At 39.7% G+C, this 25,292-nt stretch overlaps 2 protein-coding genes across 3 annotated transcripts in view; one reads left to right on the top strand and one right to left on the bottom strand.

Annotated features, from left to right (window-relative positions):
* Positions 1 to 2,675, bottom strand: part of WDR70 (WD repeat domain 70) — a 136,957-nt gene extending 134,282 nt beyond the window's left edge. Inside the window, exons 1-4 of the mRNA XM_080372145.1 lie at positions 2,602 to 2,675; positions 2,454 to 2,516; positions 2,150 to 2,233; positions 7 to 121 (exon numbers count right to left, since the gene is read on the bottom strand). Of these exons, the coding sequence (XP_080228271.1) occupies positions 7 to 121; positions 2,150 to 2,233; positions 2,454 to 2,516; positions 2,602 to 2,623 (284 nt within the window). The 5' untranslated portion in view covers positions 2,624 to 2,675. The remainder of the gene's footprint in view (positions 1 to 6; positions 122 to 2,149; positions 2,234 to 2,453; positions 2,517 to 2,601) is intronic.
* A 2,320-nt stretch (positions 2,676 to 4,995) lies between these two features.
* NUP155 (nucleoporin 155) overlaps positions 4,996 to 25,292 on the top strand; it is a 33,099-nt gene continuing 12,802 nt past the window's right edge. The window contains exons 1-21 of one of the 2 annotated variants that reach the window (XM_080372108.1): positions 4,996 to 5,352; positions 7,771 to 7,908; positions 8,223 to 8,319; positions 9,244 to 9,314; positions 9,933 to 10,025; positions 10,778 to 10,944; positions 11,426 to 11,531; positions 12,086 to 12,159; positions 12,464 to 12,555; positions 12,692 to 12,789; positions 12,883 to 13,035; positions 13,893 to 13,993; positions 15,453 to 15,623; positions 16,859 to 16,969; positions 17,840 to 17,934; positions 19,447 to 19,535; positions 21,913 to 21,975; positions 22,078 to 22,228; positions 23,088 to 23,154; positions 24,023 to 24,141; positions 24,333 to 24,436. In XM_080372108.1, coding sequence (XP_080228234.1) covers positions 5,217 to 5,352; positions 7,771 to 7,908; positions 8,223 to 8,319; positions 9,244 to 9,314; positions 9,933 to 10,025; positions 10,778 to 10,944; positions 11,426 to 11,531; positions 12,086 to 12,159; positions 12,464 to 12,555; positions 12,692 to 12,789; positions 12,883 to 13,035; positions 13,893 to 13,993; positions 15,453 to 15,623; positions 16,859 to 16,969; positions 17,840 to 17,934; positions 19,447 to 19,535; positions 21,913 to 21,975; positions 22,078 to 22,228; positions 23,088 to 23,154; positions 24,023 to 24,141; positions 24,333 to 24,436 — 2,296 coding nt within the window. In that variant the 5' untranslated portion in view covers positions 4,996 to 5,216. The remainder of the gene's footprint in view (positions 5,353 to 7,770; positions 7,909 to 8,222; positions 8,320 to 9,243; positions 9,315 to 9,932; positions 10,026 to 10,777; positions 10,945 to 11,425; positions 11,532 to 12,085; positions 12,160 to 12,463; positions 12,556 to 12,691; positions 12,790 to 12,882; positions 13,036 to 13,892; positions 13,994 to 15,452; positions 15,624 to 16,858; positions 16,970 to 17,839; positions 17,935 to 19,446; positions 19,536 to 21,912; positions 21,976 to 22,077; positions 22,229 to 23,087; positions 23,155 to 24,022; positions 24,142 to 24,332; positions 24,437 to 25,292) is intronic. The other variant, XM_080372107.1, reaches the window with a different exon arrangement.

Below are 25,292 nucleotides of genomic sequence, written 5' to 3'. Positions count from 1 at the left end.
AAGTACCTTTCGGTTAATGTGGACCCAGCTCCTGTTGCACTAGATACTGAAGCGGATGAATCAGTGTATGGACTTCTAAACTCTTTTTCAGCCTGGTCTTCCTTCTCTTTTGCACGAGCCTCTGAATACAGAGATCACAGAAATAAATAATAAAGAAATTTAGAAAATAATAAAATTACAGCATTGCTAAGGACAGTAAAACAATTTTCTTCATTTTCAGATCTATATGAAATATTTGAAAAGGTAACAGCAAATAAAGGATTTCACTTGAAAATAAATCACTTTTCCATATAAACTAAATTTCGATTGCTATTGCAATGATCACTCTGAAAAACAAAATGTCACCAGGAAAATGCATACACATTCTAGTTGTTAATTTGTACACAATGTCAAAGATAATTTGATCATATAAGGATGCTGGTACTTCAGTATGATCATTTCAGAGCATTCCTGAACGTTCTTATAGTGCAGGGAACTAAATTTGTACATAAGTATACACAGGTGTAAATAAGTGAACTCTAAATATGATATATGGAAAATAAATACAAAAAGTTGTTTATATTAAGTTTATTCCCATTTCACTTACTGAAAAAGAATCCCTGTGGAACACTGCAACAAAATTAAAGTAAACAGAACTTTCCATTTCAAATAAGAATAGTGAGATTATGACAGATTAACAGATACAGCTACTGTATTTCTAGAAGTACTTGAATAACTTCAATTAAGCAGACAAGTTACTTTCTGTCTACAAAAGACACATTACTTCCTTTTTTGTTCACTGTTTGTTAGCTAAACTAAAAGAAAAACATGCTTTGCAGCAAAGCTAGGAAACATTTTCCTCTGAAGATTGATACGGGAAACGTATTTTGATCTCCATTGTTTTTGTCTACTTTGGGTAGTGGCAAAGACATTTTCAAAAGTTATCATAGATACTCCAAAAAGCTGAAAGTAAGCAGTGTGTATTAAGAAGCCCAAAAACAAACATTACTCCCCCACAAAAAGCTGTAAAACATCCACCTCTTTTATTACTGTATTACGAACTTCAACATTTGCTTGTAAGTTAAGCAGCTGAAGTATGTTGAAAGCTTTGTCATTTTTGTTAAAACTATAAGCCTTAGAAACAACAAAATGTATTGTGTTTCCTCTATGGGTAAGTCTAGAAACTTTGGGGGGGGCTGGGGGGTGCGGAGCGCGGGGGGAGCGGGAAGGGCAGGGCAAGGGAGGGGACACATTCAAGATACAGTTCAAGATGTATCAACTTAAAACTATCAGTGTTTTTGTAATCGCTTACTGGATTTCCCTCCTAAACTAAAACACGGTGTAAGCAAATGATCTCATAGGGAATGACAGCTCAATCTGAACCAGTATCAAACATGTAAAGGTTTCCAACATGGAAACATAATGTTGTGTTTAGATTCAGACAACAAAAAAAATGCTCCATATCAACTTTTGGAATCCTTTGTATATTAGAATTTCATAGTGTCCACAAAGACCATGAGCCTCCACAGAGATCTGTTCTTGCAGTTCTATATAGAATCAAAATAATAAAAGCAACCAACATTGTAATTATCTCATTCTTTCACATAGAATTGCTTTCTTCATGCTAAGGCACTTCAAGTCTACTAACTTCATAAACTGCAACACCTTAGAGAGCAAATAAAGTGTAATCTAGTAGAATAGAAGCTGCTCTACCATGATGACGCCACATGAAAAAAAACAAACCCAAAACTCACTCTTCACAAACTGTTCAAAAGGACAGAGAAAGCAGGGATATTTGGGTGGGCAAAGGTATTTCCTGAACATACATGAGTGTCTCCCAAGGACCTCATCTGGGCGTAATGCTTGCTTGGATACTGGCAGCAAAAGATACTGCTCCCTCCACGTCCCGCTCTCAAACCACCATACTGAAAACTCACCCACAACCCTGTATGCCTCACAACAGAAGCCTTGCACATGCACACTGCTCTTACACATTCAAACAACATACATAAATCAATAATCTACTATTTATCAAGTCTCAAACTGTTTAGGACTGAATTCGGTTTTTGTTCTCTAGACAACTAGTCTGAGACACTTTAAACGTCACCCAAAGACAGAAAAACAAATCACGTTTTAAAATGCCCTAGATGACAACGCTTGCATTTCTTACCCAAGACCTTCCTGCTCCTCTCCACGGCAGTTCTTCTCGTTTGCTCAAACATGGCTTCCAGATCGAAAGTCCGGGCTTTCTTCCCTGAAAATGGAGAAAAAGGAGACTAATGCAGATCCGCCCCGGCCACAGGCACTGCGGCCGCTGCAGGCCAGGGGGCCGACAGGTGCGACCGCTCCGTTCCCAGCTCCAACAGCCAGCCTCCCTCCCGGGGCTCCCCACCGAGGGCCGCCAGCCCCCAGCAAGCGCCCCCCGCGCCGCTCAGCCGGCTGCGTCGCACCCCCCGAGCCGCGCCGCAACGCACCGAAGCCGGAGAAGCCCATGGTGGCCGCCAGCTCCGGGTCGGTTCCCCCCACCATCTCAGCATCTACAAGGAGAGGGGAAAGAAAACCAAGGAGTCAGCCGGGGGTGCGGGAGCTGCTGGGACGGGCCCGCCGCGCCCCGCCGCTCACCGCCCTCCGCCGCCGGCTCCATGCTGCGGCTGCCCCGGAACCACAACAGGCGCCGGCAGGAAGCGGCGGGGCGCGGCCAAGGCGCAGGGGGAGGCCCAGCCGCAAGCACTGCCCTCCGGCCCGCTGCGGCTGCGCGGCGGGTCCCCAGGCTCCGCGCGTCCGCTGCCGGCGGTGTGCCGGTGTGCCGCCGCTGCTGGAAGGCCTCGGCTAAATCTTCACAGAGTCACGCAGTATCTCCAGTTCGAAGGGTCCCATCGGGATCATCAAGTCCAAGCCCCCGCTCCTCGCAGGAGCGCCTGAAGCTAAGCCGTGTGACCGAGCGCTGCGCGGGCGCTCCTTGAGCTCTGACAGGCCTGGTGCCGCGACCACTTTCCCCGGCGGGCGGCCACCTGCCAGTGAAGACCCTTCCTAACGTGCAGTCTGAACCCCCCGGTGCCGGCCGCTGCCGCCAGAGAGGGATCCCGGCTCCCCCTCCGCCGCCGGCCCTGGGGAGGCGCAGCTGCCATGAGCCCCCCTCAGCCATCTCCCCGCTGACCCAGCCGGGTGCCCTCAGCCGCTCCTCCGATGCCTTTTGCCCGGGAGGCGTTTTGCCATCTCGGTTCACCCTCCTCTGGGCACACCCGAGCAGCCCCATGTCCTTCGGACACCGGGGCGCCCAAACCGCACGCAGCGCTTGCCGTGGGGCCACACCAGTGCAGCGCACAGTGCCATCAGCCCAGACCCCAGATCCCTTTGCACGGGTCTGCTCTCCAGCTTCTCATCCCCCAAGCTGTATGCATAACCAGGATTTCCCTCTCCCAGCTGGAGAATCTGGCGCTTGCTCTTGTTAAATTTCATATAGAACCAGCATAAAGCTGGTTGGTGAATGTCAGGCTCCCTGATCTATCCATATCTGTCAGGCCTGCACACCCTCCAGGGAGTCCGCAGCTCCTCCCAGTTTAGAATCATCAGCAAAATTACTTAAGGCACATTTGATTCCTGCATCCATAACACATGGAAATAAATTCTGCAACTCACAAGGAGTCATAAAGCAAGTATGTTTATTATGGCACCGGGGGTAAGGGGGATCACTGCTCCTAACTTGCACACCTTCTCAGTTACAATTTCGTACTTTATACATGATGATTACCATATGCATAAGATTTCCAAGAGCAAGTGGGGATAGGATAATGAGAAATCATTTACATGTTCTCCTCCTTGGGGGTTGTGTATGAGGGTCTTCATGATGAAGTCAGTAGTCTTCCTTCGAGTGTACTTACCACCTTTTGTTGTGTCAATCACATAGGTCAGTTTGTGCTGGTCTTGCTTCTATGTTTTCATACCCGGATGCACATCCAGTTGCAAGGTCTCTCAATCGTTTATATCTTAATGGAAGTTACCTGACCTGAAGTCATGCCCCCCCACCCCCACCCCAACAAGATTGGTTACTTCCTGAAGTTTAACTAACTACCTTTGCTGTGCTATTCCCTTTGAAATTAACTGCTTTCACTATGCCATTTCACCCAGATAATTCATAAAAATGTCAAGAGTAGTGGCCCTAAAATTGAGCCCCAGGGAACCCCACTGGTGACTGGACACCAGCTTCTAAACCTTGAGAAGGTACAGGGAGAATTTCCTGGTTTACCATGTAAACCCTGTGGTGTTTGGGGCTTAACTTCATGTTGCCCATTTGGAAAGCAGAGCCAGGGCAAATTTCCTCCCTCATGCCAGGTGCCTCTCCAACAGATGAAGCTCTCCAGAATAGGCACTTGACTGATCCAGGAGCAGAAGGTCAGTGCAGCCAGGGCACAAACAGAATTTACAAACAAGACCCATTCCCTGAAATCTGAATTTCACGCAGCCCCTGGACCTCCTACAACAGTTTGGGAATTCCCATGCTGTCCAAGGCAGACACCACTTTAGAGGCCCAGGCTTGGTAAATTAACAATCTACTACAGTCACATTGATGTGTCATTCCAAATTCTAGAAAAATACCCGACACACCAGGTCAGAGCAGTGCAAAGACAATTTACACACTTCAGCTCCACGTTCCTTTGAAGGGGAGTCACCTCAGGTTTTGGTTTATGTTAGTATATGCAAAATCTGTGTAGGCTTGAGTAACTCTGATGTATCAAGTCTTGCCACAATATCCCATCACGCTTGTAGTATAAAAATATCATTGTACTGGGCCGTCACGGGGGAGCCCGCCCAAGAGCCACAGTGCCCGCGGAACACAGGAGCAGGCAGGGAGCTGCCCAGGGCCACACCCCACTGAGTGGAACTGCCTCCCGCAGCTCCCCTCGGGAGCAGCTTTGTGTTCCGCGCTTTGTGGGCCGCCACAATGCCAGGCCCGCGCGGAGCCCACAGGCACTGCGCGGCGGACCACCGGGCCTCAGGGCTCCTCGGTGAGGCACCGCCGGCCGCCGGGGCCCGCCCCTCCCACAGGCCGAGCGGCCGCGAGGGCTGCCCCCGCCCACTTCCCGCCGTGGTCGGCGCGGAACTGCGTCACAGTGCGCAAAGCCTGCCGGGATTTGGCGGGTGGCGAGGCGGCGGGTGGTGAGCTCGTGCCCTGTTGCTGTGCGCGGAGTCGCCCGCCGGCCAGGGGCCCGGGTCCCGCCGCCGCCATCGCCGCCGCCATGCCCGCCTCCATGAGCGCCGCGGCGCCTATCGCGCAGGAGGCGCTGGAGGTCGCGGGCCGCATCATCGACCGGCAGATTCAGGACGATCGCTGCTACCCGGACCTGTCCGAGCTGCTGGCGGTGCCGGCGCCTGGTGAGGAGCACTCGGTGGCTCAGTGTCTCCGGTCCTTTGTCGTTTCAGTTGCCCCGGTGTCTGCGACGTTCTGCAGGGTGGCCTGGGCCGGCAAGGCACCGCGTATGGGGCCTTTCGGCGGGCTGCCCGCCGGGCACGACCCCCGCCCCTTGGCTGCCGCCCCGAGAAGCCCCCGGGGACAGCGCCTGCTGTCCTTGCCTTCGCGGGGGCGGTGGCAGGGCTGACTGACGGTCTCTCAGGCTTGGCGGGCGTGTAGCGCACGCAGCGTGCGGTGGGTGAAAGCGGCGGGTGTGGGATCTCCGTGTAGTGTTACCCCAAATCTGGGTTCTTCAGCCGGTGGGCAAGAGCCGATCCGCATACAGAGTCGAGCTGTTTGGTTATTGCGTGTCTGCGCAGAGACGGCTGTTGGGTGGTAAATCCGCAAAGCCAGCACACCTCTTAACTCGTGCTAAAACTTTTTATGCAGTTTGAACAGTTGTTTACAACTAGTTTAGTCATACTGAATTCTCACTGGTTCTCATTAGTCTCCATTTAAAGACAGTGTGTGGTTTTTTTTCACAGCGATTGTTCAGTGGGGGGGGGGGGTGTTAGTTGGAGGCTCTCTGCTGAGGGTGGATCTTTTAATATGCTAATTAGAATTTTAGTTAGGATAGTTCACACATAGTGCCAGTAATTTTCTATTTAGTCTCATTAACCGTTTGGTTCTGGAGCTTATGTTGTGCCAGAGCTTGACATGTTTATGGTATCTATTCCTTTTCCCAAGGCCATGCTTCATTAACTGTAGAGATTTAACTCATGTCCTCTGTTTTTCAAATTCTTTATTGTTTTTTCACTATAGATATTTACACTTTGGGTTTTCCCTCTTTTTTTCATAGTAAATCATTTTTCTGGCAATAGAGGAAGCACTGCTGGGTTAACTGGTCCATCTCTTTCCAGAATGTGAAAAAAATGGGTCGTTTTCTGTTAGGAAGTCTCTTGCAGAAATGCTCTTAGGGTCACTTAAGTGCCCAGTACCATCCCTAACTTATAAGCAGCCTGAGAATCTCTTCTAAGCCTGTTGGAGTGGCTTTCATTTATGCATAGCTGTATGTCATGTATTTCAGATATAGTTAAGATGTAAGGTATACCTGTCCTCAAACATTTGTTTTTTTCTCCTTAAAACATGAAGACAGCATTTCCTGCTGCATTAGTGCCAAATATCTGGTAAAGTGGTCTGTGAGAAGGCACTCTGGAGCTTTAGGTGACCTAGTTAATATATACCCAGGGCATGTCAGGATGGAAGTAACAACTGTCTGTTTTCTGTTATTCTACTATGTGCATGGCCAAGGTGTTACTGCCTTAGCAGCCTCATACCTTGCATAAAAGAATGGTTCTATATGGGTATTTTAACTTGGTACTGGCAGTACAGATCAGCTTTTCTAAGTGTCCTGGTTTCAGCTGGGATAGAGTAAATTTTCTTAGTAGATGGGTCAGTTCTGTTGTTTGGATTTGGTGTGAGAACAACATTGATAATACACTGATGGTTTTAGTTCTTGCTAAAGTTTCTCAGGCTCTGTCAGCAAGAGGGTTTGAGGAGATAAGTAAATTGGGAGGGGACACAGCCAGGGCAGCTGACCTAAAATAGCCAGATGGTTATTCCATACCATAGAGTGTCATGCTGAGTATATAAACAGGGGAGAGCTGGCCGCAGCTTGCTCATCATTGTCTTAGGGACTGGCTGGGCATCTGTGAGCGGATGGTGAGTAGTTGTATTGTGCATCACTTACTTCCTTTTCTCCCTTTCCTTTGGATTTTGTTCCTCTCCCCCTTCTCCCTCCTTTTCATTAGAACTGTAGTAGTTGTTGTTATTCTTTTATTTCAGTTATTTGTTTGTTCTTATCTCAGCCCTTGAGTTTTACCTTCCTTCCTGTCCCTCTGGGTCTGGGGTGGTGGTGAGTGAGCGGCTGTGTGGTCCTTAGTTATCAGCTGGGGTTAAATCCTGACACTACGTGAAGGAATATGCTCCTGCCTTGTTCATGTGGTATATTTAACATCTGGTCAGAAAAATAGGGCTGGAAAGTATCACAGAAAAAATGAGGTGTAGAGTAGGCTGGGGTCCAGATGAGTTACTGTAAGAGTTTGTTTGCATATCTGTTTGCTCATGCCTGGTTTGAGACTGGTCCTGTTCCTACAGAAACCTTAGTTCACACATCTTGTGAGTAGTGGTAGCTATATGCTTATAGAGTCTCTGCAGTTCCAAAACTTTCTGTTAGTCTGAAGGCCTGTATTATTCATCTAAAGTAAAATGGGAAACACAGTTATTCTGATTTAGATTTAACAGATTAGGAAATAGTCAGGTAAAGATAAAGACATTATAAACCTTTTTTATACACTTCTCATTGTTATAAGAAGTCTAATCTTTCTTGTTTTTGCCTGCAGGTAGTCCTACTGTTTCTGGTATGTCAGATATGGATTATCCTTTGCAAGGACCAGGTTTACTGTCAATACCTAATCTTCCAGAGATCAGCTCAGTCCGCAGAGTCCCACTTCCCCCAGAGCTAGTGGAGCAGTTTGGACGTATCCTTATGAAAAATTATGTTAGGTTATGCAAGTAATAGTATTAGAAATTAACTTCTTTCTTCTATAATCTTCTTCCCCGATCTTTCTGTCAGAGTCCCAGTACTTCCGTTCACTTCATAACACTTCAGGTAGTAAAAAGGTCCATTTGTATAGAGTTGCTGGTGGAAGTAGTTTCTGTATGAAGAACTTTAAAAGTTTGTGTACTATTGTATATAAAGCAATATTGTTGTGGGTTTTTTTTAAATGCTCCAAAGGGTATGTTGCTTTTGCTAGCTGAAATGCATTTAGTCCTTACATCAGCAGTGCTTCAGATATGCAGTGCAATTGTATGATGGGAGTATTTCCAGAAATCAGCAGAGCTTGGCTGACCATCGACAGTGACATTTTTATGTGGAACTATGAAGATGGGTATGTAGAGAACATGTTCCTGACAATATTTATTGGTACTATATCATAATTAAGTGATTGCAGTACTGAGAGTTTCTTTACTAGTAGCACAGAGGTGTGCTATTTGGTTTTAACTTTTGATTCATTTTAGCTTTTACTAAAATTTTTGAATGATAAGTATTTAAGGATTATTTTAAGAGTTAGTAGGTATGCTGATGCATATACAGTGGTTGCTCATTCCCGCAATGCTAAGTAATACAACATTAGTACTTTGAAGTGTTGTGGTTTAAGCTTTCCTGCCTAGCTTATTTATTTTCAAATAGCGGTGACACATTTATAATTTGCAGGTTTGCTTCTTTATTTGCCTATATAGTAAGAATTGCTTTATACATATTGTTGCATTTCCTAAAAAGATTAAAGTTCAGATGTGGCTTACATAGCTCCTACCCATACACTTACATTGTGTGTGCATTAAATACATTCCCAAATAAAACAACTGCATGATGTTAATCGTAAGGTGCTGTGGAGGTGGTTGGGAATTCTTGCTTTAGATTGTTTTAATGGGAAAAAATAATCATGTGAGATCCTCCCTCTTGATGTTAATCAGCATTGCAGATGCTGCATTGTGTAATTCAGAGCAGACTTTATGAATAAACAAAATACAGAAATACAAAATACTGCACCTGGGTTTCAGGTTTGAAACTCAGCTACAGCAGCTCCAAACAGCTCCAATGATTGCCTGTATAGTTTTGCCTTGAAACTTCTCTGTCATTCCTTTCTGCTGGACCTGCTTTCACGCAAAGCAAAAGATGTAGATGGCTTCAGAGTGTTGAAATAAGCATTAATAATTTTTAAATATACAGAATCTGATTTTTACTTTGTTGTTACGTGATATTACATGACAAGTTTTATGCAGGTTATGGTTTGGTTTTTGTTTGTTCACAGGGGAGATCTAGCTTATTTTGATGGCCTTAGTGAAACTATTCTTGCAGTGGGCCTTGTAAAGCCAAAGGAAGGTAAGGAATATGAAAGTGTCTAAAATGAGGCAGTTACTGAACCTTCTATATATGTTTTTTTATATATGCATATGTGAAAATTTGTGGTTTGTGTCTACATATGTATACACAAGATACATTGTTTGTTTAGTTTTCAGAAACACTGTAAAATTAATTTCAAGCCAAAAAAACCCCAGTATAGTTTAATAATAATTTACACTGATAAACTTGCATTTTTTTGCCATGTTGTACTCTTAACATCTGTACTGGTTATAAATTTATGCGTTCAAGTTATAACTTCCACGAGGTCCTGGTTTCTAGCTTTCCCAGTTCTTCTGGTAGCTGCTGCTTAGATAACATTGAAATCAGTGTTGAATAGGCTTAAATAGGGTTGAATTTAAGAGAACCACATTTATAAGAAAAATGTCATTTTAAACATAGTGTATTTCACGAACCAGAAGCTGAATTGGTGACTGATAGTCCTTTCTAATTCTAGAGTTTCACAAATCGTTAGGTCTTAAATATGGCTATTTAATCTAATCAGTCAATGTGTTTTTTTCAGTGGATGCATTGGATACATCATTTTGATCTGAGAGGCGGGCTGCAAACTAAATTTTTATATATTCTCCCTTTATTTAGGTATCTTCCAGCCTCATGTACGACACTTACTTGTTATGGCTACCCCGGTGGATATTGTGATTTTAGGGCTCAGTTGTTCTAATATGCAAACAGGTAATTCTTCTCGCCTGATTCTCAGTTGTGCAGTAACAAATACATGTAGCTGTTTTATTTGTAGCCATTAAAAATTATACAAAAAAAAAATAAATCAAGACCGTGTGCTAAGCACTTTGCTAATTTTGAAATCATGTTACAGACAGGGAAACAGTTTTTATTTGCTGGATCTGGGACTCGCATAGGAGCATTGAGTTGTGTTACTCATCTGTTCAACATAAAAAGACCTTTTGAAATAGGTGTTCCTGTTAATTAAACTGGATGTTGGAGAGGGAGAGAAGAGATGGACATGAATCTTGGAAGTGGCGCATACAGTTCATTAACCTGATTGGCATTTGTATTACAACCACAGAAATTGAGAACCTGATACCATTTTTTCATGTCATACATATTAACAGAGAAAATACAGAATTGTTTGGAGAAAGTGAGAGGATTACAATTTTTTGCTCTCTTTCTGTACTATATGTGAAAGAAGAAAAATAGAAATCAGTGGTTTAGTTCTCTTGTCATTTAGAGGAGACAGCAATATGTAGGCTGAGAAACTTATATAGAGAATTAATTTTTTTTAAAACAGAAGATTTGTTACTGTGTGTTTATTTTGGAGAATAGCTGTTCCAGAATGTGACTAGTAACTATGAAATGTGTAATTTTTCCTGTTTTCTGAAATGCTGCTCAGCTTGTGCCTGTACTATTTATTGGAACCACTTAAAAACTAAAGACTGTTTATTTATTTATGTATTTATTTATCGAAGGTACTGGATCACTTAATGACAGTATGTCTAGTGGAATGCAACTGCTACCAGATCCTCTGTATTCGCTCCCTACTGACAACACTTACGTTCTGGCAATAGCATCCACTGATAACGGGCGTATCTTTTTGGCTGGAAGAGACGGATGCTTATATGAAGTAGCATATCAGGTGACTATAAGTTTTACACACCGGCATTTTTCGTTGTTTTATGGTTGTGGGATCTCGGGACTGAGGGTTCTAAAACATGTCAGGTATTGCTCTGTTTTTTTCTGCCATAATTAAGTGCTTGATTGTATAACAGCTCTGACATGTTAGTGTAGATGCGTTTTCTTTGAAGATGCAGTAATAATATGAGGAACGGCAATGCAGATTTGGACAACTTCAAAAATAAAACTAAAATTGTGACATCCTGCACCTTTTTTATGTAAAATTTCCTTTTTAATGATCACCTGTTACTTTCAAATGAATAATACATACTTTTCAATTAAATCCATGGTATGTATGTAGATTTTTATTTGGTTTTATGCTTGTCCTGTTTTTACGCCTGTCCTAAAATCCTGTTAATGATTTTTTTTTTTTTTAATACAACTCCTAGTTTAGTTTTGGTTTTGTTTCGTTGTTTCAAAGCTGTATTTCTTTTATATTGTAGGCTGAAGCAGGCTGGTTTAGCCAGCGCTGCAGAAAAATTAATCATTCAAAGAGTGCACTGTCTTTCCTTATTCCTTCATTGCTACAATTCACATTCTCAGAGGATGGTAAGTACTGATGTTAAAGACCTATGCGATAATTTCATGAAAACTCTTAAATTAATACTACCAAGAAGTCAAAGTGAATAGTGTCTTCATTCAGAGCATTTAGTTACTTGTCAGTGAAACTTGGCGTGGTTGATGGTTATAAAAACCAAGTCACTTGCTTGTGTGTCTGGTTCGGGATATAGATACCAAAAGCCTGGAAAGTTTGGCATTTAAGACTAAAGTTAGTGTTCTGTAGTATAAAATTAGTATGTCCTTAGTGGGAGCACTGCACACAGTGAAATCTTTAAGTAAACAATTTTACACTGTTCCACTGTTTAGTGAAAAATTTGGAGTAATTACACGATGATTTGCTTTTTTTTCTTTTGCTTTTTTTTAAAGTAATAATTGTATGAAATTGATTGCCATTTTAAATAAATTCCGGTAGTTGTACTGTGTGAGACTTCTGCAGCTTTTGTTAGCTTACAATTAAATGTTTCATAAATATTCTTTTCAACTTGTTTTCACAAAATCCATTGTTGATTTCCTGATTCTCCCTTTTTTTGCCCCCTCCCCAGATCCGTTAGTTCAAATCGCCGTTGACAACTCTCGAAATATCTTATACACCCGCTCAGAAAAAGGAGTGCTGCAAGTATGTGATTTCTTCTAATGACCATTGGCGATGTTACTAATGTGTATATAACTTTTTTAGGTTTTTTTGAGTACTTGGGGATTCTCCATAGATATATCAGGATATTATCCCAGTTCATCTTTTTGTAACAAAGTGTGCTGAAGACCTAAATACTTTCTTCTGAGGAAAGAGTAGCCTTTTGATCCTCTCCTCAATTATCTGGAAACGTGAGGTTGAAATAAAAAGTTTTGAGTTGCTGCTTGATAGGTGAGACTGTATTAATTAATTTAACTTTAAATCACTAAGCTGTATTATTGAATTGCAGGTTTATGATCTGGGACAAGATGGACAAGGGATGACCAGAGTTACTTCTCTGTCGCAAAATGCTATAGTTTCTGCTGCTGGGAGCATTGCCAGGTATATTTATAACAATAATAATGTAAGGGGCTTCCTTTAAGACCAATATTTTCACATTATGTTTTTGAAGATTGTTTTTTGTTTGCTCATTTCTTTGGGTTGAGAGTGTGTGTGGTTTTTTGTTTTGTTTTTTTAGAACAATAGATCGTTCTGTGTTTAAGCCTATTGTTCAGATAGCAGTGATTGAAAATTCTGAATCTATAGACTGTCAACTACTAGCCATCACACATGCAGGTAAGAAAGCAGTGCTAATTCCCCAGGCATTTAAACTGATAAATGGCATCTGCAGAGTTTAGCAAAATTTGGCCTTTTTTATCTTTTGTGCAGGTGTCCGACTATATTTCAGTACTTCGCAATTTAAGCATCCAGCAGCTCGTCCCTCCATGTTAACCTTGGTTCATGTCCGTTTGCCACCTGGATTTTCAGCTTTTTCTAATGTGGAGAAGCCTGCAAAGGTTCATAGAGCTCTTTATAGTAAAGGTAAGCAGCAGAACATGGCTCAGATGTTTTTTTCTTTTCTCTTTGTGACAGTCACCATCACGTTGTTTTTACATTGAAGCGGTGGCAATAACTGAGAACTAAGCATGGCTTCTGTATCTTAATGGGAAAGGTTTTGGAAGTGGAAAGTTCTGATATTTTTCAGAAATCAGTTGTTCTGCAAGGTGTAGTGTTCAGGCAGACACCTCTGTTCATGTGTTGATCAACCTTTTTCTTCAAATCTCCCCATGAAATAGATGTAATGTGTTCAAATTCACCTACATGGCTCTAGTCATGTGGGCTTAGTTCTTGAAAGCAGGGGATATAACAGGGTTATTAAATATTTAGTGCTTCTCAGTTTAGTGTGGACTGACTGGGGTTTTTTAACTTTTATTTGCCTACTGATAACATGTAAGATACCAGACAGCTGCCAGATGGTTCCAGCTTTATGCCACTTCTGACTGTAAGATTAATTTTTAAAAGTGCTGCAGAAATACAGGGGCAAATATCTCTGTGTTGCTGACCCTTTTAGTCATTCATACTGATTTTTGTCCTTGAAGTAATTTCTGGATCTTTTTTCATCCGTCATCTGTTTAAACATCTCATTGCTGAGGCATGTTCTCTCCATTTTAGGCTTTTTTATGTTTGTACTTTTTGGAGTGGATGGCAAATGGTGTTAGAAGTAACCTGAAGAACCCTATGACATAAAGACTCAGGCAATAGTATTTGCTGTTTGAACTGTAAAGATTAATTTTTACTAAATAAGGAAAGATTAATTTTTACTAAATAAGGAATTAATTAGTGAATTTAACGCATGATTATTGCTTCTAATGCAAACTTCATATTGCTATTCTTGCTAGGTGTTCTGCTGATGACAGCTTCAGAAAATGAAGATAATGACATCCTGTGGTGTATCAATCACGATTCTTTCCCTTTTCAAAAGCCAATGATGGAAACACAGGTACTAAAGCTAACTTTTACACAGTTTTGATGGAATCTAGATATTACTTCCTCCTTTCTGGTAACAGATACTTTAGTAGTAGTATCTGCAAGAAATGAGTAGTTCACAGAAAACTTCCACGCGGAGTTTGGAAATGCTTACAAAGCTACTGATCCATGTGCTTCAAAGAAAAAAAATACTAGGCAGTTTTGTCAACGACTGTGAATTGATCTGTTAGGAATTCCTTGTTCAGCCATACTTTCTAGCTTGATGCAACCTGTGTATCAAAAGCAATTGCCTTAACTTCTGGGATTTGACTTCTAATTAACATATTTGAAAATACTGTTGTCTATAGCATTCTGCATATTGTGCACAAGCACAGAAAGACATGGTCCACAGTCAATAGTGGTGGCGTCTGATGAGGATAAAATTTGGCAAAGATTGTTTAAAATGTAGGTACTAGAGACTCTGGGTTTCTGTAAACTGATATGCCATGTCTTCATTAAATTTCAGGCATGAATATAATCTCTTCATTATTTCACTTTTTCTCATTTTCTTTTTCCTAATTGTTTCTAAGTGAGTTTTTAAGAGGGGTTTGGAGTTGCCTTACGTGTCAGTTCGGGGAGACAATTTCATGTATTCCACCTCTGAAGGAAGTCTGAAGTATTCTACTGAAGTAGAGGAGTGCTATATCAAAAGTAGTATTATTGGAGGAGCAGTGGTAGAGTTGGAGTGAATGGAGAGGCTGTTTAAGTTATAAGTTTCAAAGTCAGGTTTTGATTTATTTGCTGTTTTAATAACCCACAAAGGAGCTTTATAATTATTCCAGATCCTTTCCCTTAAGTGCAAAAATTTACACATAAGTATCCCAAGTGCTAACCTCTTTCTTTTTTCCAAGGCATTTGACAGTAATAGGAAGCTAGGTTTCCCAAACAAAACTGCAACTTTCTTGAGCAGCAGTTCTTCCTTGTTAGCATATATACATAGTTTTCTGGAATGTCTTCACTATCATTTGTTTCTTCTTGAGTTATGTTTGAAGTACTGCTGCCAGCTGTGGAAGTCTTGTAAACCTTTATGATTCAGTTGCAGCGTTTTTTTGGTTCTTTAAGAAATAATTTAAATTCTTGACAGCTGCTTTGGTACTTAGTTCTGATATGGATAGCAAATTGTTGTTTATATTGTAGCAGCATTAAAGGATCCCACTTAGCAAGTTGTTTTACATTTAAATACAAAACACTATCCCTGTCCCCCAATAGAAGCAATATGTTATCCCATCTCCCAAAAGCAGTGGTATATATACAACTAAATTTGGTGGTAACCTTCTGTTAGACAAGACAAGAGCTTGCTTATTGAGTTTTCTGGTGTCAAGAATAGATTCTATTCTGTGTAATTTGAAATGGTGAATAGTATAATATCACCATGGATGTACAAAATCCATGTCTGTAATGAAACTTTGGATAATATCTGTCCTGTTGCTCAGATGACCACCCGTGTTGATGGACATTCCTGGGCTCTTTCTGCTATTGATGAATTTAAAGTTCAGAAGATAGTAACACCGTTAAACAAAGATACTATTCCAATAACTGATTCACCTGTTGTTGTGCAGCAACACATGCTGCCACCTAAGAAGTTTGTTCTGCTTTCAGCCCAGGTGAGTATTACTTCTCTTAATATAGGAAATCAGAAGAGTGGGAAGACTGATCTAAACCTGTAATTGTTTGTTTGTTTTGGATGTGTTTTAAGGATTATATTGTGAACATAAAAAGGAATAATGAATATGATTGCTGAAACCACATGTAGGTGTTTTAAATTTACTCAAAGCTATTGGGCCAGCTTGTCTTGTACAGTGTATTAATAGTTTTTTTTGGTCTTCAGAGACCCTTGTAGAGACAGATGATGTGAGAAGTTCTTTTAACCTTGGTTATACTCATGATTATATGAAACAGACATTGGCTGCCCAGAAAATACAGTGTGAGTAAGAAGAGGAAGAACTTCTTTACTTTGAGGTTGTCAGGGCACTGGAAGAGGCTGCCCAGAGAGGTCATGGAGTTCACCTCTCTGGAGACTTTCAAAACCCGCCTGGTTGTGACTCTGTATGGCCTGCTCTAGGTGAACCTGCTTTAGCTGGGGATTGGACTAGATGATCTCCAGAGGTCCCTTCCAACCCTGATTATTCTATAAATACTGTTGGCAATTGAAATTTGAATAAATAATTTCTTCTTTGTCATCCCAAAACAGTTTTTTGAAAGGTTTTTAATAAACAAAATCCACAAAAAGAAGAAAGATATTAACTTCCCTATTTCTTTTTGGATTACATTTAGCAATATTTTAGGGCACTTAATACCTTAACCAATAGCCAATTAAAAAAAACTAATTTAATCATTAATGTTTTGCAACCTCTAGATTCAGCCTGCATTTGTTTAATGGCAGCTGTTTTGGTAAAGGCACTAATCGGACCCTCTCCATTAGTTAGTATGGATGCAGGCTAGACAATAGAGTGTAGAGTCTTACCATGCCCTTGATTCTGAATTTTTTTTTTTCCAGGCAGTTTTGAGGATTTGTAAGATACATAAATAATTCTATTTTTTATATACTTGCTATATGTTGGTATTGTATTTTTCGTGTTAGGCTGAGAACAGCAAAATTAACTTAGTTTATGGAGAGTTTATAGCCACTGCAGTATTTTTCCTGCCTTTCCTAGGCTTTCTGGAGTATTTTCTCCATGTGAATGGGAAGTGGCCTTTATGTACCATTCACATTGTACTTTGATCCAGTAGTGCCATGGAGAAAAATTTAGAATGCTAAAGATAAGCATTGTGGGGAGGGGGTGTTGTGATGGCCAAAGTAAAGACAACTTTATTCTAATTTACTTTGAATTACTTTTAGGGGAGCTTTATGTTTCATAAGCTCAGACCTGTTGATCAGCTGCGGCATCTGCTTGTTAGCAATGTAGGTGGAGATGGAGAAGAGATTGAAAGATTTTTCAAGTTGCATCAGGTAAGAACTTTTCACAGGTTGTGAAAAACTGAAGATCTATAATATTTATGTAGATCTAATTGCTTTCTTTAGCATCTTTTTGTTGTTGCTGTAAACCCGTAGTTAACACTTACCAATTAAAGTGTTAGCTGTTCCTCCTGTATTATTGACATAAAACAAGATTGTATAAGAAATAATTTCTTACATTATGATATCTAAAAACTGAAGTTTAATTCACTTATCCTGAAATACTTCTACATACAAGCATAAGAATAATGAAGTTCTTGGTTTAGAAAAGGAGTTCATCTAGAGCAGGGAAAGAAATTTCTTAAAAAATACTTGCCCCTACAAGAGGATTTTACATTTTGAATGCCAGTAAAAATGTCTGTAATTGGTCAATTTTTTTGTTTAAGGTAAATAACAAACAAGCAGGAAGGAAGCTATTGTAGATTGCCATTTTAATTTGACTACTGATTAGTAGCTGTAGTGAATGTTCACTGTAATCGGTTCTCTTGGGCTTTGCTAGGACATAGTGGTATTTTAACATGCCATTAGAATATGCAAAACATGATTATTATTTTTCTTCAATCTTTATGTTTCCGTAGAAATTGTATGAATCTTAGTCATACTTAGCTGACAGACATGGAGATTTTTTTCCTGCCAGTAATTGCATTGAGTTTACAAAAACTGTATATAACAGGCTGTCCAGCTATAGTGGGATACCTCACTGTGATTCACTTCCTGTCTATAATTGGGAAAAGCCAATTTCCTTGCATTCTGAACGAAATGGTGCAGAAAGTACTTACTGTTTTGTTACTGAGCATTATAACTTCTATATTTTTCTTATCGATTTGATGTAAGCTGCCACACTAATCACAAAATATGCTCTAGGAGGATCAGGCCTGTGCCACTTGCCTTATCTTGGCCTGTTCTAATGCTGCATGTGATAGAGAAGTATCTGCCTGGGCTACCCGAGCATTCTTCAGGTATGTTTCAAACCTGTAAGTTGTTATGAATATTATGTTCAGGATCACTACAGCCAATAAATAATTTTAAAGGCTTTTCAACCTACTTCCTGAGTGAGCATTGTTTTACAATGAGCATAGGCTGTTAAACCTGGTAGAATATGCTTTTGCATTAATTTAGGGCTAATCAACAAAGGAAGCTTCCTGTGCTGATTGATAGTTCCCCTCTTGGATATTTGTACTTTACATGTAAAGGAGGCTATTGAAAATGTAGTTTAATCTGCTTGAAATGCACTTATCTGTATTTCACAGTATCCCAGTTCATTAAAGTGTGGTGTGTAGTAATATCTTTATACTAGCTCAGACAGCTGGAAAAAGAATACACAATCTTTTTAACTTTTGTGGGCATTTTGGGTTTATTTTTGTTTTGTTTCGAGGTTTTTTTTCTGAACATATTGCAGTTATTTATACTGTTCACCATTGTGCCAAGGAAATTGATATTAAAATGGGTTTATGCTGTTTAGCTGATGGCTTTTAGTCACAGATGTTGATTGTTTGGTTTGGTTTTGTTTTTTTGGGGTGGCATTGGGTGGTGGTTGTTGTTGTAATTTATTCCACTACAAATTGAGTGAGGAAGTACGGGCTTCTGCTCTGCTGGAGGATTAATTTGTCATCTGTGTATTTTAAATACTACATATCTTTGGTATGGTGCATATATGTATATTTTAACCAGCTGCCTTAAACAAATTGGTTTATTGTGGGTCTCTTGGCTGTCCTCACAGGGCATGCAGCCTGGAGGAAAAAAAGATACAGCTGTTTTGAGTGATGCTAGAATGGGCAGATTTTTATGTTTGCATTAGAGTTCAAGTGTTACATTCCCAAAAGCTTGCTTGTCAGTTTCCAAAACTAGTGCAGGTGTTAGATCCAGTCAGCTATTCTCAGTAGGCTGTGAATAGTTAACTCTTTGTTAAACAATTGCATTACAAGATCAGAGAAAATGTGGATGACAACTCTGGTGGATAACTCTCCAGGGAAGGGTGTTTGCAAGGGAAGATGTAGCAATGTGCTCATGTAGCACTACAAAAGAGAGATGGAGAGAAATTACTTGTGGACAATAAAAGAACAAGTGTGGGTCATCTCAGCTGTGTCCTTCTTTCCACTTTCCTATAGAAGCAAACCTTAAAAAAGACACTAAAGTGTAAACCTGATTTTGAGAGTTCGTAAATTTCTCCTTAAAGCCTGATCACATCATATCACTGTAGAACTCAAAACACCAAAAAAAAAACCAAACTTGTTCATCTAACTTATCTTTACAATTACATATGTTTATGCTTTTCATATGACACGTATTCCATTAGTTTTCTTCCCTTCTGTGAAAAATGCTGATCAGTCACAAGTATTTCTGACAAGTTATGTGAGGGTTTTTATTCACCATTTTAAAAGAACCCTGAAATTGCTGTTAATTCCGAAAGACATGAAAATTAAATGGACTATCTATGAAGTGTGAGCAGTTTTTGTCTTTGTAAATTTTAGGTATGGTGGAGAAGCACAAATGAGATTTCCGTCTGCTCTGCCTCTTCCAAGCAACATTGGACCTGTTTTGGGTTCTCCTGTTTCTACCAGTAAGTAGCAAGCATTTAATGGTTTTGGACAAGTTGTTAGTTGTTGGGTTTTTTTCCTTTAATATGTTGTATTTTGTCTTCCCACAAGTACTGGTGGTGTTACTGTCAGAAATGGTCCTTGATTTTCCACTCACTGGCTAATTTATTACAGAGTTTCTTCCATTTCTTGAGTGATTTTTTGATTTAGCGAGAGGGTAATGTGATCTGGGTGTTGCATATAGTCTATTAAGATGATGTGGAGAAGGTATACATTTGTTGCTGCCAAAGCCACATGAGCAGCCAGGGAACAACTTACCAATACTATAGTTCAAACTTTACAAAGATTAGTTAGTCGTTGTGTGGCTATAGCGGAGTATCTTCTTAGAGTGTCATTGTAGTACCTCTGCAGATGCTGCTTATGAAAAGAAAAAAAAATTCTGAACAAGAAAAGGGTTGATTGTTTGGAATGATTTCTCCCTGTATAAGCTCTTGCTTCCACACTTGGTTTCTGCTTAGCTCATCAGTGCCACCTGCAAATGAGAACAGTGCCTACTGTTTCTCAGAACTTGATGCTTATCGGAGTAGAGGCCTCTCTGTGTTACTCAGGTTCACTCACAACTACAGTTGCCTCAGGAAATTGTCCTTTAACATGTGTTACTCAATTCCAGATCTTAAGGGTTGTTTAAAAAAGAAATTCGTGATGATGAATATGGAACTCTGAATTATTTAATTACTTTTAAAAAAAAAAATAGGTTGGTTAATCTGGCATGTGGCATTCTATTTTACACATCAGACTTGGGGATAAACTTCCCTTACCTGGGATGCAAAGAAATTCCATTTCAGTACTGTTTTTGACATAGATCCAAATTCATAAGTAGTGGAGAAAGGCATGCTGAACTGGGATGAACTTTAGGAAAATCGGTCAACCCCCTTTCTCAGAATTCTTAACTCATGTTAAAACACTGAAGAAGAGTGGTTTTTAATGCATCAGTGACATTGCGATTGTTCCACACCAGCAGCCTTGGAAAGCAATGTGGGCAGGAGCTGAGGCAAGGCATAAGAATGTAAAATTAAGTCTGAGCTGAAGAGGACAGCGGCTATGGGGAAGACAAATGCTAGGATCAGACTGAGAATTAAAGTAAGGTGTGGGAGAGAGGACAGGAAGCTTTGTAATCAATGAGATGACTCCTTTTAGAAGTAAAAGTATTTTTCCCAAGTCTGAATGTGTGGATATTATTATCATTTGCTGTCACATATGCCTCTGTGAATCACTGAAACCTAGTATCAAAGCACGTGTTTCAGTTTTGCTTCAGTGACATGTTCAGGTGGAAGATTCTTCTGCTATTACTCCATTTGCACAAAGGGTAGAGAACTCTCATGTGAAATGAAGATGCTGATACTGTGGATGTCCCATGTGGTGGGTCAGACAGTGCTGACAGAAATTGATTAGAACACCTTGAAATTTTGCATGTGAAAGTGTTAGCATTACAAGGCCAGGGACCATTACCTCGGTTCCCTTTTTTCTCTCTGTTAAAAGTCTAGTCTGGCATTCACATGCTATTCTTCTGCAAGTTTGTGCTTTGCTTGCCAATACAGTGCGTTGGTACTGTTGAGTGAAGGAATTTGTTGTCCTTTGTGCTATTATCTCTTGTCCAACTGAGAGAACTGTAGTGAATAAGGCAAGGACTGATTCTTTGATAAAAGCCACATTTTTAAAAGTGCCAGTTTTCTTGCCCTTTCTGTGATGCATCATCCTACATGCTGATGGTACATGGAGATTTTTGCAGATGACCACACACATTCCTTGTGTTTTGGGGTCTTGGGTATTAATTTGTGGTAGGGTTGGGTATTCACAGCTGTATCTGAGGCTGTGGATAGTCTCAGACTGAATGTTTCAAGTTAACAGCGTTGCTGTAGTGTTTGTCCAACTGCCTTATGTAAAAATCAAGAGTTAATACCAGCTTGCTTCAGTTTAGTGCTTTGAAGGTAAAATTAATATACTTTGAAAAGATGTAAATGACTGAGTGATTTGAAAGCAGGTCTGTGTCAGGAATGGGAGCAGTCAGAAGGTGAAGAAAAAGAGAAAGTATATGGACAGTGTTATATTCAATGCAGGGAACAGGTGGTGTGCAATAAATAGCATGTGTATGCTGGGGAAAAAAATTTTAATAACCAGTTTTGAAAGATGGGTATCCATTTCATTCACTTAAGAGTGTTGAGTTGATAAGAAATGAGTGCAGTTTGGTATTTAAAGTTAAAACCATTCCAACAGCTTTTATTTATCATTAAAGTACTTAATCTAAAAACTTTGCTACTTTCACACATGAATTTTATGGGTTATAATTTGGTTTGGGGCTTTTGTTTTTAACAAACTTAACTTTATTTCTTTTCCCTTTAGGTACCTCCTTGACAGTTGATAGTCCATATCCTAATGTTAGCTTTTTAATAACATTTGGGCAAGGTATTGCCGCCTTTTCCTTTGTTGGAGAAATGGAGAATTTTTTTTCAAGTAGGCTTTTTTATTTGCATTCAAATGAGTAATATTTACCTAATTTTACCCTAGGTTTACAACATCCTAGTACATTATCTCCCATACTTCCTTCTGGGAATTCCACGTCCCACCCTGGTACATCCATTAGTGGAATGATGGGTCCTGAGATAGTATTTTCTGGAAGACACAATGGCATCTGCATATACTTTGGTCGGATCATAGGGTGAGGTGTTTGTTTAAAAAGAGATTCTGTCACTCGTTTTTTTCATAGTTTTTCTTTCCCTGATGCTTGTGGGTGGCAAATTGTATCTTAATAGCATTTAAATTTGGAATTAGTAAGGTGCACTTTTATACTGTGTTTATGAAGTAACCATTAATATGTTCTCTTTACAAGTCTATTAATAATAATAATAATACTTTCAGTGAATGGCTGGGACAGGAAAGTTGTGAGATCAATGTCTAAGCAATCAAGCATATATACTCAACTCTGAAAACTGTTTTTATTTTTCGAATTTGTGAGCTGTATATTTCAAACTCTTACTAAAGGGTGAAACAGTAATGCAGAAAGACTTACAGGATGAAAGTCCTGGCTTGATGTCTTTTCTGTTAAGAAACTTTAAACTGAATACTCAACTCAGAGCAATGAAGCAAGAGTAAAGAGAATTCTGTTACTTGAATGTTGAATCCTGTGTTACTAAATGCCCAAAGCAAGAAGAACAGAGCTCTTTATATGTTGGTTATGTGTCTGATTGCTGGTTAGGAAATTTTTGTTACGGTACTTGTTTGCCTAAACTTTATTTCCAGAGAATAATACTGGCTTATATTTAAAGTATTTGAGAGTGTCAAACTTAATTTGAAGTTTTTTTAAATTTGAAATGTTGTTAATTAATTATATCTGTACCATTCAGAAATGTATAAGGGTAACTTTTTTGAATTTTAATTTTCATGCAAATTAAATCCTTATTTTAGACCTTGAAGTAAAAAGCATTACCATGTCTGTCTTAAGAAATTATACATAGAAGACTTGCAAAATGCTTGTTTAAATTACTTGGCTTTTAACACAGTACTCTTTTGTGTTGCAGAAATATTTGGGATGGCAGTATAGTTGTGGAGAGAGTTTTCAAAAGTGGCAATCGAGAAGTTGTTGCAGTATGTGAAAGATTATTTTGTATTTTTAAAAGTTCCTTATAGTATATATTTTAAGCCCTGTTGTAGTTCTGTTCCCAATTACAAACTGTTAAGGAAAATAACCATCATTGTAATTTGAATGTTTTCTTAAGTGCTGCACTTTTAACTGAAGAGTCATTGTAGGTTTAAAATCTCTTTAAGCTACTATTTTGAATGTTACTTTCTAAGAAACTGAAATTTGATCTCTGCTGTTAATTGGCAATGGCCATGTTTAGTGATTGTACTTCCTTTATTTCTCCATACCCCCTCCAGACAAAGCCTAAAAATTAAATGCTTTAGTGAGTTAGGATAAAGATTGCAGTTATGTAAGGACACAAAAAGAATTCCAGCATCTTCCTGACTAACGTCTTGGTGTTTCACTTTTTGTCCATGATGAAGATAAAATCTTTTCTTACTATGGATGTTATAATCCTGAACTGAGTCATTTCAGCAACGCAAATTAACTGCTACATGAGCTTTCTTCCTCCAGTTGTAAGGTTGCTGGGAGACTCTGGAAGACTTTGGCAGTTTTGTTCTGTGCCTTAGCCATATCGGTCATTGTGTTAGTTCAGAGTTGGTAATAGTAAAACAGAGCTGATGTGGTTATCAGCGGGACAAAGAAAGTAGCATCTTGAGTACCATGTATCTTCAGAAGACTACTGCCTCTTCACATGTGTGCCCCCTCCCTCAATGACTGTGGTATAAAAATGTTGTGTTCTAGTGATAGCATTACTGTTACACTATTTGTTTGTTGTACCCTCTTTGTCTTTGTCTTTTTAGTGGCATGAGCTTAAAAATGTAAAGTTTTGGAAACTAAGCTTTCTGTAAAGAAGTGTGCTTTCTTTTTCAGTTAGAAAGCAGCGTTGCATCCCATGTGCTGGAATGTGTCCTACAAGAACTAAAAGGTTTACAAGAATTTCTGTATAGAAATTCACAGTTTGCTACAGCAGGAGCCCTCGGAAACCCAAGGTAGTATTTCTGTTAAATTTACTAGTGGTGTTTAAGGTCCAGCTTTTGAAAAACTATACCATGTGTATCTGTGTTGAGATGAAGTTTATGTATGGTCTCAATCTTCAGCAATTGGGGGTTATGTTATATTTAATCTTCAAAAGGTACAGTATTTGTAATCATTAGCGTTTCTCTTTGTTTTGGAATTGCAGTTTCAGCACACCAGCCAATCTGCAACAGCGGCTACTGGGTTTCATGCGGCCTGATGGTGGAAGTTCTCAGCAAGTCCAGCAAGAACTCCAGAGGAAATATCATGGTATGTAACTACTTTTGAACTGGAAGTATCAGGGAATGGTGCATTTGGATGTTGCCTTTCTCGCTTTTCTTGTTAAAACTGCTGAATAAAAATGCCCTTTTTCCATACAGATTTGACGTTAATCAACATGCCATACTTCGTAGTAAGTTCTTCACAAGAAGCACTGTAGTTTGGAAAACAGCTTTGCTAGCACCTTGCTTTTGCTTCCATACCATATTGTACTGTTCCATCAGGAGCAGTGCCTCTGCAGTGATGTTGGTGTGAAAAATCATTTACATACAACTGTACTAGATATGAAATATATACCCAGAACGAAAACTTAGATCTAGGTAGAGAAACATTCCAGCCTTTAGGCTGATTGGCAAGAGACTTCATTTGCTACATGCTGCATGTTACCTTTAATGGAAATTGAAAGCTTTAGTATTGCAACTAATCAAAGCAGTCCACAAAGGTGAATCTCTCTCTGTGAAGAGAATCTGGGTTTCAGAATGGTAACATCTAGTAGTACTGAACCACTGCAAAACACAAGTTGTATGTCTCAATTTATTAAGTTAAAATAAAAGTGCTTGAACCTTAATGCACTTTTAAATTCTCTCATACAAAGAATGAAATTTCAGTTATGTTTAGATACGGGTCCTCTTTATCCTATTTTCCCCATTCAGATAATCTTGAACCAGAGGTTTCTTTGCATACATGTGTCTCTTTTTTCTTTTTTTTTCTTCCTGATGTTCTCCATATTTCATAAGATTGTTTCATCTCCTCATTACGATACTTTGTAGCTGCACATCTGTTTATGTTTTTAAGATAACAATTTTTAAGCAACTCATTTGCAAGACAAGTGAGTGTGTTGTCCTGT

This window comes from Falco punctatus, assembly GCF_963210335.1.
Source record: "Falco punctatus genome assembly, chromosome: Z".
Taxonomy (NCBI): Eukaryota; Metazoa; Chordata; class Aves; order Falconiformes; family Falconidae; genus Falco; species Falco punctatus.
This window is presented reverse-complemented; position numbering and strand designations above follow the sequence as displayed.